This window comes from Suillus bovinus (assembly GCF_016758785.1).
Source record: "Suillus bovinus strain UH-Sbo-P2 chromosome Unknown EDB93scaffold_118, whole genome shotgun sequence".
Lineage (NCBI taxonomy): Eukaryota > Fungi > Basidiomycota > Agaricomycetes > Boletales > Suillaceae > Suillus > Suillus bovinus.
Window position 1 is genome coordinate 43416 of NW_024542174.1, and position 18550 is coordinate 61965.

The following is an 18550-nucleotide window of genomic DNA, read 5'->3' on the forward strand; positions in this document are numbered from 1 at the left end:
ACCGAAATCATACACGTGCTGCCCTTCACTCACTGCAAACATACTTTTAAGCCTAAACTGCACCTGGATGATGCTTGTCAAACCTCGACAAAGGCAAAGTGGGTGATGGAAGGCGTCCTCGAGTTGGGACGGCGTTGCTCTAGCTAAGGGATATGCGAGCACAAAACGGTGGTGGACATGTTGTAATGCTGCTTGACGGTCCTGCACGTCCCTTTCAAGCCATTCGTTCAGAGTTCTCATGTAACTTCCAAGACAATTCTCTACAATCAAATTCGTTAAGCCTCTGCAGTTAGCGAAGGGGCGTAATGAGCGAAGCGCACATACGAACAGGTTTGAAGCTTTGAACAGTGACGTTTTCTCTCGTTCGTTCGGTGTTTCAATCGATAGGGAATTGCTTTATTGGTAATGACGTGGGAAGACTTCATGACCGATGTTTTTCGTTTTCGATGCTGTGTAATGCTGACTAGGTATGCGTTCCTTGCTGCCATCGATTCCGGCGTCGGATACCATCCCACATCACGAATGAGGTGCTGGCTTGCAGTTCTACCAACACCTCCCACCTTTGACTTGGACGAAGGCGTGATGTTAGAAGTCCAGATTTGCTTGTCATTTCACATTCTTCATCTTGCTGTGCTAAAGATTCCAATCACGCCTCAATAGTCCGACCGTGCTCTCTCATCAATTTGACATCCCTCTCTGCACCCAAACATACGTGCCTCTCGAGTCTCCGCTCGCCCCAGGTGGACCTCAGCACTCGGTAACGATCCCGAAAGCATGCGCCAGCGGGATGGAGGAGGCGAGGTGGAATATTGTTCAGGCCACTACTGCACTGCTTGTGAAGACGAAAGGTATATTTGAGATTATTTCGAACATTTGTATTTGTTTGAAACACATGGCACGTGTCAGGTGCAATCAAGTCAGGCTCAATCAACAGCAGCGTAGGTGCCAGCACAGGGTTTGCTAGTATCCATTGGCGTCAATTCACCTTCTTAAACGATGCGATGAAAGCTCGATACTCGCGATGCTCCAGGAATGTACACGGCCCAAATTTATTGCTGAGACATCTTCAAACTCCCCTCCTGGTCCGTATTTAGCTTTCATCTTCACGAGGTATCCAAGTTCACTAGAAGGGACAGAGGTTCAGACACGCCAACACCTTGGGCAAGAAAAAGCTCACTGTTGGATGTTACGGCGTTCTTCACGAACCTTGCCAAGTTCTCCAAGGAACATCCGGACCTCATTCGTGAATGCTTCGCTAAATTCGTCAAAGTACTAAAGCGATTTTTTCTTTCTTTAAAAAATACACGGTTCGCAAGCACTCACTTGCATGTTGAATGGGACTTGCTTCTGGGCGGTAGCACGGACAGCTTCAAGGGTGTCTTCATGCCGCCGTTCACCTTCAGTCCGCCAGTCTGCCATAAGCGATGAAATCAGCAAAGGACCACTCAAAGGCACGCCCAAGACACACCCTCGTGAAGCCTGAAGCGCCTCTTGCATCTCATTATCTTGCCAGGTGAGTTCGCAGAGCACCACTTGAATATCTGGCTTACCCTCCTCTCGCGGCCTGTGCTCTTACTCTTGAATTCGATCCACCTCGCGGTCTTGAATGAGCTGGGGGAACATATCCTTCAGGTCATGGAATTGCGCATCTTTATCAGGACGCCTGCTCTTGTCTTCCACCGCTGATCCATAAGTTTCCTCTTCCTGCCACACTTTTCGCATTTCTCCGAAACAAACTATGTAATATCACCCAATTGCGCGTGCATGGCTTTGTCACATTCATAGGCAGCCACCCGTTCCTCATTCTCAGACTATCGGCGCTGCCTTCCGTCATCAAGCTCCCACGAACGCATGCAAGCTCTACTTCCAGGTCATGAACCCTTCGTTCGCGCTCTTCATCCATGTGAGCACGCTTGATGGCAAATTAAGCCCGTCCTGATCCTTGTCGGATGTAAGAGACTCCCTTTCGTGAGAAAACTGCTCGCGCTCAAGTCGAACCTCATTCAAAATGTCAGAAGCATGTCAAGAAGTCCCCTCATGAGAAGAGGCCACGTGAATCAATTCAATGATGGAAGCATTATCTCCAGATCCAGGTGGAGGAGGGACCAGTGGAGGAAGTACACTGCACCCTCTCTTCTGGATAAATTAATGGTTTATCACTGCTGTCTTACCTCAGCCTCACGAAGATCTTCGTGTTGGAGGAAGATTTCCACTTCATTGAGTCAGAACTCTGCTTCACGACAGTGTTCAGCTTCATGGGCGTCCTGAGCGATCTAATCGATTTCGCGTTCTGCATCGTCCAGTCTATCGTGCCGCCGATTAATCACGTCATCAAAAACAGTGGTTAGCATACCTCCTGCGTGGGATCCTGTGCGTGATGGAACCCGCGAAGCGGCGCCATGTCATGTGGGTCAGCTTCGTCATATGGAACTAGCGAAGCAGCGCGATGTTTATGAGCTTCGTCGTCCAAAACTCACGGAGCAGCGCGACACTGGTAAAGGTCAGCTTTGTCATCCGAAACTTGCAAGGCAGCACGATGATCATAAGGGCCAACATCGTCATCTGGAACCCGCGAAGCAGCACGACGTCCATGTGAATGAACTTCGTCGTCCGGAAATCGCAACGTCTATGCAGATCGACTTCATCACACCTTGCAGAGGGCGATCGATGGTGTGACCGTCTTTCATCACCCTTTTCAGAAGGTGATCGACAGCATGGTCTGTGCTTGTGTTCCATACTGAAGGTGCTCAATGGTGTGGCTGTCCATCTACGTCCGTATCTGATGTGAGTAATGTACCGTTGGAATGTATATATTGGGGGCGTGACGACTATGGCGCTGGATCAGTTCAAAAAATTACACACAGGAAACTCACTTGCACACAGATGCCGAACACACACACAAATAACTAAACACACACATGTCTCATATTGTAACACACATTTGATCAGTACTATAGGCGCATTTTCAAGTTAAATGTGTTGTTCTAACTAAGGTGTCTTGAATCACCTCGATGAGATCAAAAGTGAGACAGAATGCTGTTCTTTCTTCACCATCTGAAGCAGCAATTTCCAGCACTCTGGATTGACCCTTCTAATTTCTGGCCCAAGCGCTCAATACCTTCTTGGAATTTTTGAGGATTGTGGCCATTAAGGAGGAAATGAGCCATTATATATATTATATTATTATAAGCGAAGTTCAAAGCTGGATTTTGTCGAAGGCCGATTTGGATGTGGATTTGGATGTGGATTTCGGATGGATTTCGGATGGATTTCGGCTGGTCAAGCGGCAACATTCGGCAAGGTGAGTTGGACTCTGAAACACGCACAATGTGGCTTACATGCCACTGTCTTGTTTACTGTACGATGCGACTAGATCCTCCTTTGCTGCCTATAGATCAATAGCTTATCCTGAACCATGATGAAACATAAACGACTGACATCGCAAACACCTGTCAAATTTGTTGATCCGAAGTCCTGCAAGAAGAAGGCCATTCTTGTGTTAGCTGCACCTGACTTCAATTCCGTGTCCGTCTTCTCACTCAAGAAGCACAGTCTCATGCCTGGTCTTACATTCTCATCAGCTGCAAAGAGGGTATATACACCGATTTTGCTTGCTTGCTCTTTAACTGTGTCCATTCTCCTGACTCAAGAAGTGCAGTCTCATACCTGGTCTGAGTCTTGCATTCTTCAATGAACTTATCACCGGTTTGCTTTCAGTTATCGGTAGTGCTCGATTTTCTGCAATACAAGTGAGATATTTGCCAGGGCTGCAGCGGCCCAATGATTCAAGACACCCTAGTTAGAACAACACGGTCAACTTGAAAATGCGTGTATAGTACTGAATGTTCGACAATATGAGACATGTGTGTGTTTAGCCATCTGTGTGTGAGTGAGTTTGGTGTGTGTATAATTTTTGAACTGATTCAGCGCCATAGACGATGTTCATGTTGAAGTTGACTATTGGCGTTCATCGGACATCATTCTGGAAGTTTGTCAGAGTCAGTCCATGCTCACAGCAACCCACACACCTGGTGAAAACACATAACATTCATCCAGAATTATGATCACTGGTAGGCTGGTGTGGGATTCAGGATGTGTTTGTTCTGGTTAATCAATCCTGATGACAGTTGGTGACTGTGGAGGATTCTCAAACTGCGTGGAACCAGGAATGCCATGACTAGGTGCATCTGCTTCTGAAAATTGAGTATAAGTTCTGTGAGTCTGTGAGTGATCGTCTCTACTACATCATTCTCTTTCTTCTGAATGTCTTGGAAGAGGTGAATTGAGTTGTCCATGACAGCAGTTGTGGTCACTATCTCTATGTCTCTTGCCTCATTGTGGTGGTGTAATTATGCTGCCCTCTCTCTCGGCGGAGACCCTCAGGACAGTAGTTCAGTAGTTGTCATAATAATGGCGATGATAGTGATATTCAGGTGAGAAGTATCAGCATTGACAGTCATCCCAACATCTTGAGTAATGATAATCAGGAGTGTTAAGATGTCAACCTCATCAATGATAAGGATTGTCATATGGATATCTGTCACCATGATGTCTATAAAGTAGTAAGACCAAGATCGTGACCACAAAATGTGTCCCTGGCTAGCAGCTCTTGGTTCTGATCCCAAAGGACGACACATCCTTCTTGGACAAGGAGTCTTGATGCTGTGACTGGACCAAGTGTTTCGTAAGTACCTTCTTCCATTTTCTAACTTCTGACTTTTGGTAGGGCAAGTTTTCCCTTTGCCAGGATGAGGCAAAGGAAAAGGGGGTTACCCTCCCTATGACCACCACACTTGCTGTGAAGGGAGAAGTGTATTTTGTCATGTGTCTAGCCCTCCAAGAGGCCATTCAACTCATCAAGGAGAAGGCTGCAAAGCAGGCCAAGGAGAAAGCAGTGGTGGAGAAGCTTGCAGAGGAGGAGCAGTTGAAGAAGATTGCCGAAGCAGAGGTCAAGAAATCAAAGGAGGTAGTCAGGGAGGAAGAAGCGGTAGACTCAGAGACATTGGAGGAGGAGAAGGAAGAGGAGGAGGACAATGTGGGGGGTTTGGAAGATTGGGTCATCACTCAACCAAAGGTAAGTCTTTTCCTTGTTCTTTTCCTGATGCGACTTATGTGTTTTTAGACTGGTTGGATGTCAATGAGTTCTTCAATGACAATTCAGTACTCTAAGCAGTGCAGCCATTGCACTTGTCAAAAGCTCAGATGTCTCGGTTTGGTTGGGCAGAGCTGCCATCCATGCAAGAAGGCTCATATCTAGTGCAAATATAGCACCACCCCTCCCAGTAAGTTCCTTCTTCCTTTTCTTTTGCTTGATACTAAGGTTTCTTTTTCAGAGGGAAAGAAGGCCACACAGGTGGCCACAGTCACAACTTCAGCGCTGGTTGCTGGTCCATCTTGCCCTGCACCTGGTCCGGTGACACAGGCCATCTCACTCTCAGAGGAAAATTGCACCGCCCCTCACCTGGTTGCAAGGGGTTCAAAGAGGGAGGCAGTAGAGATGGTGGAGGATAAAGATTTGGATGAGGTGGACGAGGTGGATGAGGAGTTGCAGAGGCAGTTTGAGGTGATGGAATCTCAATGTCAACAGGCAGAGGGGTTAGCAAAGGAGATATGACTAGGCATGGACCTCCTTGCTTGCATGATTGCAAAGTGGCGCTGCATCCACAAGTAGTTAGTTACTTTTACTTAAACATTTTTCACACAAAGTTGCCGCCTTCAGGCCAATACTACAGGGTTTAGGTCTGTCCTTGTGTGAATACCAGATTAAGTCTTGATCCAATACCATGTCCATATTCCTGTGCCTGTAAGAACTTTGCTGTGCCTAAGAATTGAATATAAGAAGTTAAGTATGTGATCATCATCAGAAGATTTGGAACTAAGAATTAAGTATGGATGGTGTGGAGTACTGTCTGTTTTGTCTTCATCAATTTGCTGTACAGACTTGCGTTCCTACATGCACTTCCCTCTGAATTCTCCCACATTCCTTACAAACTCCAGCTCTAATCCATAGGATACATCTAGCTCATTAGCACATATATTTTATTTCGCAGGTTTCACGCACGGCCTCTCGTGTTCGTGTGCATCACATATCCATACTCGCATTGTCCACACACCCATCTGCCTGTCCTTCCCATGTCCTTAGAAGTCCATTGGTGCAGTTTTCCCATCATATTTCCATTTTGCTTAATTGGTTTCCATCAGTAATGCTTGGCTTTGCGCTTTGCACGCAGCTGAGACCCTATTACATACCTCGCATACTATCTATAGCCTATTTGGCTCATTACATCGGACCTGTGCACCTAGTGGCGGTTAGTTATTTTACTTATACCCCTCTATTACTTATGTTCTGGGTCAATTTTCTGCCCACTTTCTCTGTGTCCTTAGATACAAGGGAATTTTACTTGTTGTTTGCAGTGACTATCTAAGTCTTGTGTGCCAGTTGTCTGCCTTTTGCCTTAACATCAGCCAATCTTAGTTGGGGTGTTATTAGTTGTCTCGCCTTGTCTCTCTTTCATTTCTCTTGCTCTTTCGTACTTTGCTCTTGCTCACATGCACTACCTTTGCATTGCACATCTCGCCTTTTGCCTTTTGCACTTGCGTGTCATCGCACGCGTTCACACACCATTCATCACATTGCTCTTGCCTCATGCTTTGCGCATCCCTTAGTCCATTATCCTAGTTGTAGTTTGGTGTCCCTCTTTTTATAAGAAAGGTTTCCCTTAACTCAGACAGCTGCCATTGGGTCGATGTTTTACTTGTACCCAGGACTATCTGTGTTTTCTTAGCTTAACACCAACTTTCTGCCCACCACGAGGGGCACTACTGAGACTACTGGTAGGGTACTCAGACCAAACGCACATTGTTTAGCTTTCATGGAATTTATCACATGATTCGGAGAAGCAATAGAAGAATTACCCGACAGCTTGCTATTTACTACCATACCTCCCGCAGAAAAATCCATAGTTGATGTGCCACGTCCAGAATACTTGTTCCTCATTGGCAATAATGAGCAGCAGCCATCGCTGATCACATCCTCACCTAAAGAATCTATCAAGGAAGAATTGCTCGACAACTTCACATCCCTAGACACACCTAGAGGTAACCTTCCAGGAGCCTTTCATAGCATGCCTAAAGCGGTGCAGAAAGTGAAACATGTTATGCTAACACCTATAGATGCCCTCACACCACTGCATAAACACATGGAATTAGATTCGCCCATAAAGCAAGAAACTGTTCAAGTTCTCAACCCGCCCATCTCAATAACAAACAGATGCCTCATCGGTGCACTCTCAAGTTTATATGTGCAACAGCCCATGCACATGCCACCCGCACCCGCACCCGCACCCGCACTTGCCCCAATTGCCTTGCAAGTAACAATGTCTACTATTCCGTATCACATGCCCATTTGCGGCACTGACTGCACGCCAAAATTCGATGGCACTACTGCTAATCTGTTAGATTTTATAGATGCATATGAAGAACACACAGATCAGGCCAGTCTCGCTGGTCTTAATCATATCAAACAGATAATTTGCTATCTCGCGCCCGCAGACAAAGAACTTTGGGCATGTCTGCCTGAAGCGAAGGTCAGCAACTATGACACATTTATTAAGAGCCTGTTCGGATACTCCCTGCAGCCAACATTTGCTTGTAAATGTTGACACCATGGTCGTTGGCATTGGAACCCGAGATGTCGGAGCTTGAACTTTGCCTCCCTCATACTTGTACATATCACTATCAATGGATTACCACCCTCACCTAATGCTTGAACAGCAGGGGAAACTCTTTGCTGGTGCTGTTGTTATTACTGCCATCTGTGCTCAATACACTACTCTTCTCATGGCACAACCTGAAGTACATAGCAGCAATCAAACCAAGGTCCCCCCTGCTTAGTGGAGTGACAACGAGATCACCACACATGTTGAATATTTACATGAACATCGCTCAGAAGCTGAAGGAGGAGGTAACTTCAAGACAAAGGTTTTTGCAGATGCAGCAGACTATATCAACAACAACAAGGATCTCACAGCAACTCATATGGGTCCACCAAAGACAGCTAAATTAGTCCAAAACAAGTGGACATCGGTATGTCTAGAGTGGTTTCTTGTTTTATTATGAGCTGATGAGTGATCCTTAGCTTAAAGGCATTTACCATGCTATCGAGAAGTATCGTAACCAGACAGGGGTTCACTGGGACAATCAGAATGTAGTGGGGATCGCAGGATCAGCAGCGGCAGATGTGTGGGGAACATATATTCAGGTGTGTGCGCCCTCATCATTTCTCATTTGTTTTCAAGCTCATATATTATTAGAAAAATCATCTGATGCACCAATTCCACGACAAGGGATGGGACCAATATGAAAAAATGCAAGCCATTATTCCACTGGGTGGCGCTAGAGGCCAGCATGCTTTTCACCCAGGTGGCATTGCTCCTTCCATTACTGATGCTGACAGTGAGCCTGGAGGGACATCCAATGCTGTTGTTCCAGCTGGTGCTGTAGCTACCTCGGCCATTGCAACCTCATCCGCAACCTTGGCTGTTCCTACTTCATCTGGCCATTCCTACTTCATCTGCTGCTGGCTCGAATGCTGGCAAATGCCCATATGCTGAGGCATTGACGGAGATTGAGACAACATCATTTGGATCCAACCATATGTCCATGCAACATCGGAACCAGGCAATCCAACACCTATGTTTATACCATTCCCCGACCTCTCTTGACCTTCCGAAGGCCGTGCACACTTGTCCAAACCTTCCGCAGGCAGTTCTTGTGTTCCGAGGCCCGTCTGAACCTCGCAAGTTACCATACCATGTCCTATCCTCGTCCTTTTGACTTCACTGGTGCGTTTTTCCTTATTCTAACTATATGTTGACTACATCTAGTGCTATACGGATAAAATTCTATCGGCATCCTGTTGGGAGCCTCGGAATACGTATAAGCAGTACACATCACGACTTATTACATGTATACTTGCATTCCTGCACGCCTCGCAGCTTATTACATAGGTTCGGACTTGCTTATCTTGCTACTAGTTTTGCCTATGGATTCCGGTCTCTCACAGAAGTAGGATATAATCTCGCTCACTGGCTACTGATACTTCACTTCACTTCCCGTACTTCGAATAGTAATTAGTAGAGTCACCTCGGTATAATCGTAACTGCGCAATCGATCTTTGTTCATTCGGAATGATTGTTTGGCTAGACTGCTGCCAATTTTGCACTTCGTTTATTCTTGAGTTCTGATAGATTAGTGTTGTTCCGGACTTCGGACATTTCACAAAGTCTTATACTGTTATTCGACACATTGACATACCGACATATATTGACCTTTGGACAGCTTTTGCAAGCCTCGGAAGGCATCATGCTACTTCGGACAACACTTTTGCAGCCTCGGACAACCTTTGGTCGCATCGGACAAGTTTCTCGGTACTTCGGAAGTAGTCTCAAAACTATGGATGAACATTAAAGAGGTTTTCTTCCAATATCTTGTCTACTCTCTAACTGTATAAGACTTCCCTTGCTTTATCAAGGTAGTTCTTAGGTTGTCTCTTGGGACGAAACATACTCACATCTCTCAGGACTAGGGACTCACATTCAGTAGAGCCCAGCCCAGATCTACTCTTTACAATGCCCAGGTGAATGGTATAGTCAAAAGACGACACCATGATGTCCGGGAGGCCATCATCAAAAATTATGATGGTACCAAGTTGTCCACTCCGTTTTCTGGGCCGAGTGCATTACTATTCATCGCACAATGGGCCTATCGCCATATTTCATGGTTCATGGCACTGAGCCTATTTTTCCATTTGACTTAGCTGAAGCGATGTTTCTCGTTCCTTTGCCGAGCTGAGGTGCATTCACCATTGCTGACCTTATAGGATAGTGCACGTGCCAATGACAGAAGCGCGAAGCTGACCTTGACATGATCAAAGCTCAGGTAGTCAAAGCATGATTCAAGTCTATTCACAACTTTGAAAAACACTTTTGCGTGTCTATCAAGTCTTATGACTTCGGAACTGGTGCACTAGTTCTCGTCCACAACTTGAAAGTCAAGTATGAGCTTAGCAAAAAGACAAAGCTGCACTATCACGGACCAATGATGATCATGCGGTGCACGAAAGGAGGTTCTTATATGCTTGCAGAGTTAGATGGTGTGATATCCAAGCTATGCTTAGCCGTGTTTTGCATAATACCATATTATCTGTGAAGCAAAGATCACATATCCATCATGCAGATGACCAGAATAGACAACAAAAGTATAGACCATTTAGAAGCTAACAAAACTATAGAACCTGATGAAGATGAACCCAAGCACACGCACGACAAATAGCGCACAAAGGCTCGCCCATCACATACTCTCATATCTGCATCCCCACATTCTCAAATTTCCGACCACTGCCCTCATACATATCATCACAAAAATATCAAAAACACAAAAACACAGTCTCGCTAGAAGTATTTCCTCTCAGTTTTACCCAGATTTTTGTCCAGCAACCTCAGTTTCTCTCTCACATCTTGCATATATCCCACACATTTGCTGAACATAACAAAATCACAGACTCTATCATATTGCATGCATCACACATAATACTGTAACAGTACATACAGATAAGTTCTCCTAATAAACTTGCGCATGCATAACCATCCACATAGACTTTCTATTTTGAATGCATGAAGCTGCGCTGTGCCCATTTTTATATAGATTTTATTTCACCACCCTAATCACCCAAGCAGGAATAGATACAGACAGCTGCACAAAGAAGACAAGCTGAGCGTGATGTTTGCGCGATTGCACACATATGGCTAAATACAATCCTTTTCATTCTAATCATAACACACTTGCTTACAATTCTATTTCATTTAATATCCAGGCACAATGGACTCTTTAGACATGGACATGGGTGGGGACTAGGACCTAATGTGAGGATCATGCAGAAAGTTCAGACACAACGCAAAACCACTATATTGTACAATAAAGTGGGGAAAAACAGAGTATAGTAAGTGCAGAGCGTGCGCAGAGGGACAGATGTATAGTACAGATGCATGAAGATGACACGTGAAGAAGAAGAAGAGGAGAGGCTATAGTAAGATCTAACTACTCTGGCCAATGCTCTTGCCCTGCAATAAACTCATCCATCTTCTGTCCCATGACCCTCCAATCATCTGCCCACACATGAAACTTGTTGCTCATTCCCACCAACTCGAGTTGTTGTCCGCGCACTTGTTGACAAAGGTTGATAAGGAAGTGTACATAGGCCTTGTTTGACTGACAAAGGCAATCATTGTCCTCAAGGAGTTGCACATTTTTGGTGTGAAGGTGAGCAAGTTCTGCACTGCCATCCTTCTCACGCAAAGATTGAGCAGCCAGCACACGTGCTGGCAAAGGTTTGACTGGGCGAGGCAGAGAGTGCACTATCTTTGCTGGCTCCTCTCCACCTCTGACTCACCTGACTTGTCCGCATTGTCAGCCATCATTGGCTTGGTGACAGGGACATGTTCCTCAGCCATGTGTGCCACCTTGCATGCAGGACTGGTGGTTCCTGCAGCCTTACATTTAGCTGATTTAAAGAAATGTCAGAACCAGCAAAAACATCAAAAGTACAGAAAGGACTCACTGAAAGAACATGTGATGTGCGATTTATCGCAAGGCGTGCAGCAAGAAGTACAGCCTTGCATACAAGACACTCTGCCCAGCACACACCTCTTGCACTTTGGGTCATTGGACCTCTCCGCTGACATATGTCCACCTGATTTCTATGGCAAAATACAATAAGCACGATAGAAACATTAGAAAGAAAAGAAACACTCACCAGTTTCCCCATATCAGGGACCACATCCACATTCATTGCCTTCTCCTTTCCTTTTCCCTTTCTGTGCACACACAACTCGCCTCCTCCATCAGCTTCTCCACCGCTTTCTTCCAGTCGCCTACTGTCTTCTGAGCGACCAGTGCCCACTTCTTCATCTCCTGTAAGGACACCTTTTTCTCATCACTCAAGGCAAGGGCGACACCTGCCTCATTTGTGTCTTTGCTGCATGCGCGAATCCCAGCCTATACATCTATGCTCAGCTAAAGGAATCATAACAGAAATGAAAAAGTACGTACCTCTAGGCAATCCCACTTGCACAGCCAGGACTCGATGTCCTCCAAAAGTTCTTGTTTCAAATTCAGGCGCGACATTGCACACCTGTCCAATGACATGAGCAACAATGCCTACATGCAAGCCACCTGTGCACCTGACAATTCCAGCTCCAGTGCAGGACTGCCACATGCCAATCCTTCATGCAGAGATGCATTGTCAGCAGGAGCCTTGGGCTCAGGAGAGGAAGAATGGATTGAATTAAGCATTTCCAAGTTGAAGGATGACATGGTAAAATGAGAAAAGTGATGTTCGTGGTGATAGTGAAAGATGAAAGAACAACGTGTTGCCACATAGCGCTCTTGTATGTGCACTAACCACAATTATCTCAGCATTTGCACTAATTCCCAAAGTCATGAGGCCGACCGCTGGCACTTTGCATTTGGAACATGGACTGCAATCATGTGACCTTCACTTCATCGAAACTTCTCTAAGTCCATCCATGTGCACTCACTGAGTGGGGACAGTCAGATTTTAAAGTCACCCACTGTTGTAGAGACTCACGTTCCTACACACACTTCCCTCTGAATTCTCCCACATTCCTTACAAACTCCAGCTCTAATCCATAGGATACATATAGTGCATTAGCACATTTATTTTATTTCACAGGTTTTGCATGCATCACACATCTGTACTCGCATTGTCCACACACACATCTGCCCGTCCTTCCCATGTCCTTAGAAGTCTATTGGTGCATTTTTCCCATCATATTTCCATTTTGCTTAATTGGTTTTCATCGCTAATGCTCGGCTTTGCATGCAGCCGAGACCCTATTACATACCTCGCATACTATTTATAGCCTATTCGGCTCATTACATCGGACCTGTGTGCCTAGCAGCAGTTAGTTATTTTACTTATATCCCTCTATTACTTATGTTCTGAGTCGATTTTCTGCCCACTTTCTCTGTGTACTTAGCTACAGGAAAATTTTACTTGTTGTTTTCAGTAACTATCTAAGTCCCACATGCTAGCTGTCCGCCCTTTGCCTTAACATCAGCCAACCTTAGTTGGGGTGTTATCAGTGTTGATGTATATTCTCGTTTACCTTTAGACTTGACATTACTTTCTTGATCTTATCATCTTCAACACCACATGTAACACAAATTCTTCTCTGATCGTCATAGCACTTGGCTTCTTGTTCGCATGGACCTTCCGCTCATCCTCTCACTGGTATTGTTACCTAATGTCTTGGACTCGCATATTTAGTTCCAGCCGTTCCTCACAGCACCTCAGTATTGTTCTTGAATATACTGAGGTATGCAGACTGTCTTCTCTTGTTTGTCTTGTACTTACTGATGTAACCTTAGTGTGTCTTTGTCCGCTAGTTCTGCTAGCACCTTCAGGTTATGAGCCCTGAGCTCAAATAGAGCTCACACCCATATACACCTCGAAGACACTCATTGAACAAATGATCACTCATCTAACAATCTAACTCCTACCCATTCTTAAAAGCACTCAACTCATTTGCTTGTTGAATATGGGTAAGTACAATTACATTATAGAGCTCACTGGAGTGGACATTTATCCTAGTTGGCAAAGAACTGTAGAGTTGGCATTGGCAGGTGATGGACTGTGGAATCACTGCAGTAACAGTACCGATCCCAAGGATGTGATTGAATACACCAGTGTTATGCCTGATGCAGTGAATCCAGCACAACCCACTAGCACAGAACTAACTGCTATTAAAGAATGGGCAAAGGAGGACACCCAGGCCAAAGCCATAATCAGCAGATGCTGCTCTCCAATCGTCCAGAACATGCTTGGCGAAGAGCTAACAGCTTGTCAGCAATGGAATGCATTAGAAAAACTCTTCGGACGGCTCGATGTTACCTCTCAATTTGAACTATGTGACCAACTCTTCTCAGAGCGACTCAAGGACACTGAAGATGCATTGCAATATCTCAGCATCTTCAAAAACGGGTGCAGTGTGGATGCTCCTTCATGGACTCCCTGACACACCGCAGTGGGTCATATTCCATACTCTCACCCTAGGACAGTATAAAAGTAGCTCTTTCTCGACCTCCACAAACACCAGCACCATGGTCTCATTCGATGACATTGCTATTGCCTTCATTGAAGAGGCCAATCAGCGAGGGCATCAGAAAACAGCAAAGCCAGGATCTGAGTATGCTAATACTGCTAACTCAAGCCAACAGAGTCAGGATTCACAAACACAATCCAAAGGGAGTACCCTGCAACAATCCTGTATGTGTCGGTCTTCCCCGCTCATTAATGCATGATCAAGAGCACTGCATACAATCGGGTGGAGGGATGGAGGGCAAAACACCTTGGAGTCAAAGTAATCAGAGTCATGGAGGGAAAAAAAGGACGTAGCTGCTGTTTCCACAGAGGGTAAACCTACCACTGGTGTATACACTAGCGACAGACTAGCTCAGTAATGCGTCAAGACAATACTAACATTGAGAATGTACCTAGCGATAGACTAGCTAGTAGAGTACATTAGTGACAAGACAAGTGCAATATGATAATGGGCATACCTCAGTAATGCGTCAAGACAATACTGAGGTATTTGGACAATGCGAGAGGACCTAAATAGTGTTTGGCTAAGGGTCCGGGGGATCGTTGTGTGGAAGTGTCATATGGTGCGAAGGCAAGAAGCAAATGTAACATATGGTGTCGATGGTGGATCAAGATACATAGTAGAAGCATACGAGAAAAGCAAGGAAGTTTCTTACAATGTCCAATATGACGGACAAAGTCCAGTTCCTGCTGGTGTGCCTCCTAACCCACCAGCCAAGTCGACTGCTGTAGCCTTAACTCATCATCATGAGTGTTACGACTTGGATGGAGTCTGTTGGCGACGCTCAAACAGAGCTTGTGTCGTCAACGGTCTGTGGACGTCCTTGGGCTAGCCCAAGGTTAGGGGTCGTACTTGGCGGGTCTTCGGCAAGTACGATTTAACACCTATGTCCAAATCGGGTAGCTTATGTCACACGGGTGCGAGACGATAAGCTATATCGGCCTAGGCTTACGACACCCGAAGGTTAATCGTAAGGATCGTCGTTAATTAGAAGGACAGAAGTCCGACTAGTTAACAGGGGCTTTGCTCGTCGACGAAGTCGATGAGTAAAGGTCGAAACTATAGGCTTATCTGCGATGAGCAGATAAGAAGATAGAATATAGACTGCTGGCGAGGCAGAAAGGATCACTCAGTTAAGAGTAGGAGGTCAAGAACCAAGTAGATTCAAGTTAGGGAATATGGTACATGGTAGCAAGTTTATATAGAGGACAGGAGACGTATTAGTGGGTGATAACTCGTACTACCGGGAGAGGCAATCGGTAAAGGGTATGACTATAACAGGAAGGCACGTTCGGTCGAGGTAGAATGTGCTAGATAAGAAGGTGAGTCAAAGATCGAAATAAGAAGTGAAATGCGCAGAGGCACAATCGTGCAGCTGCGGATCTAAGTATAAGTCGCATGTGCGACTGCACACCGAGTCAGAGATCAAGAAAGGGAATAGGGCAAAGGGGATGCGTCGTGCATCGTGTCATAGGTTACCGTCCAGACGGTAAGGGCAAGGGGACTATCCACAGGATCAGTCAGGTGGTGAAACGGAGCATGGGTATGCTTCATCAGCGAAAGGGTCCGGCCAGATGTACTGGCTCTGCTGAAGCGACAGGTAGAGAGCGAAAGGAAATGCGAGGATGACGAGGATGACAAGGGTAAGGTCGGGGTAAGGGTAGGACACGAGGGCTGATACGAGGAGTATTAGGAGAAAAATGGTAGGGGCCCAAGCTTCTAGATGTTCTTGTAACAATGAGTGGTCATATGCTACCATTGAGGAACTCGAGCCTGATAGCTTGCCGTCGAGTCAAGTCATGGCTTGTATAGCTGGGCAGACATTGTCCACCATCCTCAACTCCAGTGCAACTTCTACCCTTATCATGAATTGCGAATTCTTCTGGTCCTTCAATGAGAATGCCAGCGTGCTTGTCAAAACAGCAAATCACGGGACCTTACAAATGTCAGGCAGAGGAAACTGTGTTGCGGAACTCACCATTGATGATAAGTGTCAACAAATCCAGCTAAGTGATTGCCTTCATGCACTGGGAGCATTAATTAACCTTATGTCCATCGGACGAATGCTGAAGAAAGGGTGGGAATGTAACTTTGACAGTGAAGAGGATCCTGTCAGCACATCTCTGCCACTCACTCCTGCTCCATCAGCATCACCTGCACCTGCACCATCCACACCCACAGTCCCTGACGACCCTCGTCATTCATTATGCTCTTGGGTTCTCACAAAGGCAGGACAAGCCTATGCTGACAAACACGAACAATTAGCATCTCTATGTGAGGCATGTGCAGGTTACGCTCATGAAAACACTGTCAGTGAGGGGGTGCCACCTGATCTACTTGAGGGGGTGAGTTTCTCACAAGAGGATGAGCTGATGGAGAATATCAAAGCCAATACCAATGTCCCCAAGTCAGTAACCAACCTCGTCATTGAGGAATAGGCCCATATTGCTATTTGTAGCAACAAGAAACGCAACCCCCACACTCCCGACTATGACATGAGTATTCCACCAGCTACTTATGATGAGGCAATGAAACAGCTGGATAGCACTTAATGGCTTGCTGCCATGAAAACTGAGCTGCAGACCATGAAAGACATGGGCGTATACAGACTGACAAAGCTGCCACCAGGATGTAAAGCCATCAGATGCTGCTGGGTTCTGGAATTTAAGAAAGACAATAAGGGGGGTCCAGTACAGAAAGCACACCTTGTTGCACAAGGTTTCTCACAGGTCGCCAGGGTAGACTACAGCACAACCTTATCAAAACAGCTTCAGTTCACTTTATTGCTGCTTTGGCCTGCCGCAATAACTGGGATCTTGATACCTTTGATGCTCGTTGTGCATTTCTATGGGGGGTTCTCAAAGAGGAGATTTACATGAGACAGCCAAAAGGTTTTGAGGATGGCAACTGGGTACTCATGATCTGGCTGATGCTCAGAACTATATATGGTCTGAAGCAATCTGCCATGGAGTGGTATGAGCAGGTACACACTGTCATGCTTGAGCTTAGCTTCACATGGTGTGCGGTAGATCACACTGTGTTCATTTACGACAAGGAGGGCACCACAGGGTGCATTTATCGTATTGTAGGGTGACATGTCGATGACAGAATGGGCACCAGCAACTCCAAAACCTTCCTCACCCACGTTAAGGGTCGCATCACGCAACATTTCAGTATCAAAGACCTTGACCCCATCCAGTGTTTTCTTGGTATCCAATTTGAATGTGATCACTCGACCCATCAGCTCTGGATGCATCAAGGCAAATATATCACTTACCTTCTCAATAAATACAACCTCCTTGAATGCAACCTGGTCCTTCTCCTCCTTGATGCCAACCATCCATTCAGTTGCGACTCTGACACCCACAATGACATTCCTAACCTCCCTACTCACTACTGGAAAATTGTTGGTGAGCTACTGTACCTTGCCGTCTGCACAAGAGTGGACGTCATTTTTGCCATCAATGCCTTGGCACAACACAACACTAGCCCTACTCCTCGCTACTTTGCAGCTGCCAAATGACTCTTACATTACCTTAGCGGCATGCTGAATCTGCTTGCCCACTTTAGTGGTGACCACATCAATGAAAACTTACACACTTACTGTGATGCAGATTGGGCTAGCTCAGCTGAGGATAGGTTATCCATATCAGGGTACACGTGGTTTTTCACTGGGGGACTGATCATGCATGTGTCGAAGAAGCAAACAACCCATGTGTTATCCTTGACTGAGGCTGAGTATATGGCAGTTACTCATGTCATGCAGGAGGGCCTATGGCTGAGGTTGTTTGTCACACAGCTCCATATCCTCATCACGTTCCCCATTATCATCTACATGGATAACACCGGCACCATATCCCTCTCAAAAAAAGCGAAAAATCACATCCACTCCAAGCATATCAATATTTGCTATCACTTCATTTGGGAATGGAATGAGGAGGGTGTCTTCCTGCCTCACTGGCTCCCATCCCACTGAAATGTAGCGGATGTCCTCACCAAGGCTTTACCATGTCCTCTGTTCACCAAGCATGTTACAAGTTTGTGTTCATTGTCTCGCTGAGGGGGTGTGTTGGCATATGTTCTCATTTACCTTTAGACTTGACATTACCTTCTTGATCTTATCATCTTCAACACCACATGTAACACAAATTCTTCTCTGATCGTCATAGCACTTGGCTTCTTGTCTGCATAGACCTTTCTGCTTGTCTGCATGGACACTTCCACTCGTCCTTTCACTGGTATTGTTATCTAATGTCTTGGACTCACATATTTAGTCCCAGTCGTTCCTCACAGCACCTCAGTATTGTTCTCGAATGTACTGAGGTATTCAGACTCTTCTCTCTTGTTTGTCTTGCACTTACTGATGT

At 45.7% G+C, this 18550-nt stretch overlaps 5 protein-coding genes across 5 annotated transcripts; 3 read left to right on the forward strand and 2 right to left on the reverse strand.

The window, feature by feature from the left end:
* Positions 1-1062: 1062 nt before the first annotated feature.
* On the reverse strand, positions 1063-1677 carry EDB93DRAFT_1062518 (uncharacterized protein; the record flags this gene model as incomplete). Its single annotated transcript, XM_041444851.1, is given in 5 exon segments — positions 1063-1123; positions 1178-1272; positions 1324-1412; positions 1467-1564; positions 1577-1677. Coding segments are annotated over 5 exon segments (444 nt in total), but the record flags the coding sequence as incomplete, so codon positions are not given.
* A 1646-nt stretch (positions 1678-3323) lies between these two features.
* EDB93DRAFT_1265832 (uncharacterized protein) lies at positions 3324-8612 on the forward strand (the record flags this gene model as incomplete). Its single annotated transcript, XM_041454250.1, has 9 exons — positions 3324-3592; positions 4727-5074; positions 5258-5282; positions 5334-5595; positions 6923-7586; positions 7774-7854; positions 7909-8085; positions 8138-8260; positions 8313-8612. The coding sequence occupies exons 1-9, from the start codon at positions 3416-3418 to the stop codon at positions 8610-8612; spliced, it is 2157 nt and encodes a 718-aa protein (XP_041301695.1). The 5' UTR covers positions 3324-3415.
* Positions 8613-11097: 2485 nt separating this feature from the next.
* Positions 11098-12372, reverse strand: EDB93DRAFT_1256314 (uncharacterized protein; the record flags this gene model as incomplete). The annotated part of the gene is made up of 7 exons (XM_041453929.1): positions 11098-11393; positions 11450-11549; positions 11618-11749; positions 11813-11930; positions 11960-12054; positions 12109-12190; positions 12245-12372. The coding sequence occupies 7 exons, from the start codon at positions 12370-12372 to the stop codon at positions 11098-11100; spliced, it is 951 nt and encodes a 316-aa protein (XP_041301696.1).
* A 1400-nt stretch (positions 12373-13772) lies between these two features.
* EDB93DRAFT_1256315 (uncharacterized protein) lies at positions 13773-14096 on the forward strand (the record flags this gene model as incomplete). The annotated part of the gene is made up of 1 exon (XM_041453930.1): positions 13773-14096. The coding sequence occupies one exon, from the start codon at positions 13773-13775 to the stop codon at positions 14094-14096; it is 324 nt and encodes a 107-aa protein (XP_041301697.1).
* A 1886-nt stretch (positions 14097-15982) lies between these two features.
* On the forward strand, positions 15983-16735 carry EDB93DRAFT_1256316 (uncharacterized protein; the record flags this gene model as incomplete). The annotated part of the gene is made up of 2 exons (XM_041453931.1): positions 15983-16590; positions 16642-16735. 2 exons carry the CDS (start codon positions 15983-15985, stop codon positions 16733-16735), a joined length of 702 nt encoding a protein of 233 aa, XP_041301698.1.
* Between the last annotated feature and the right edge of the window lie 1815 nt (positions 16736-18550).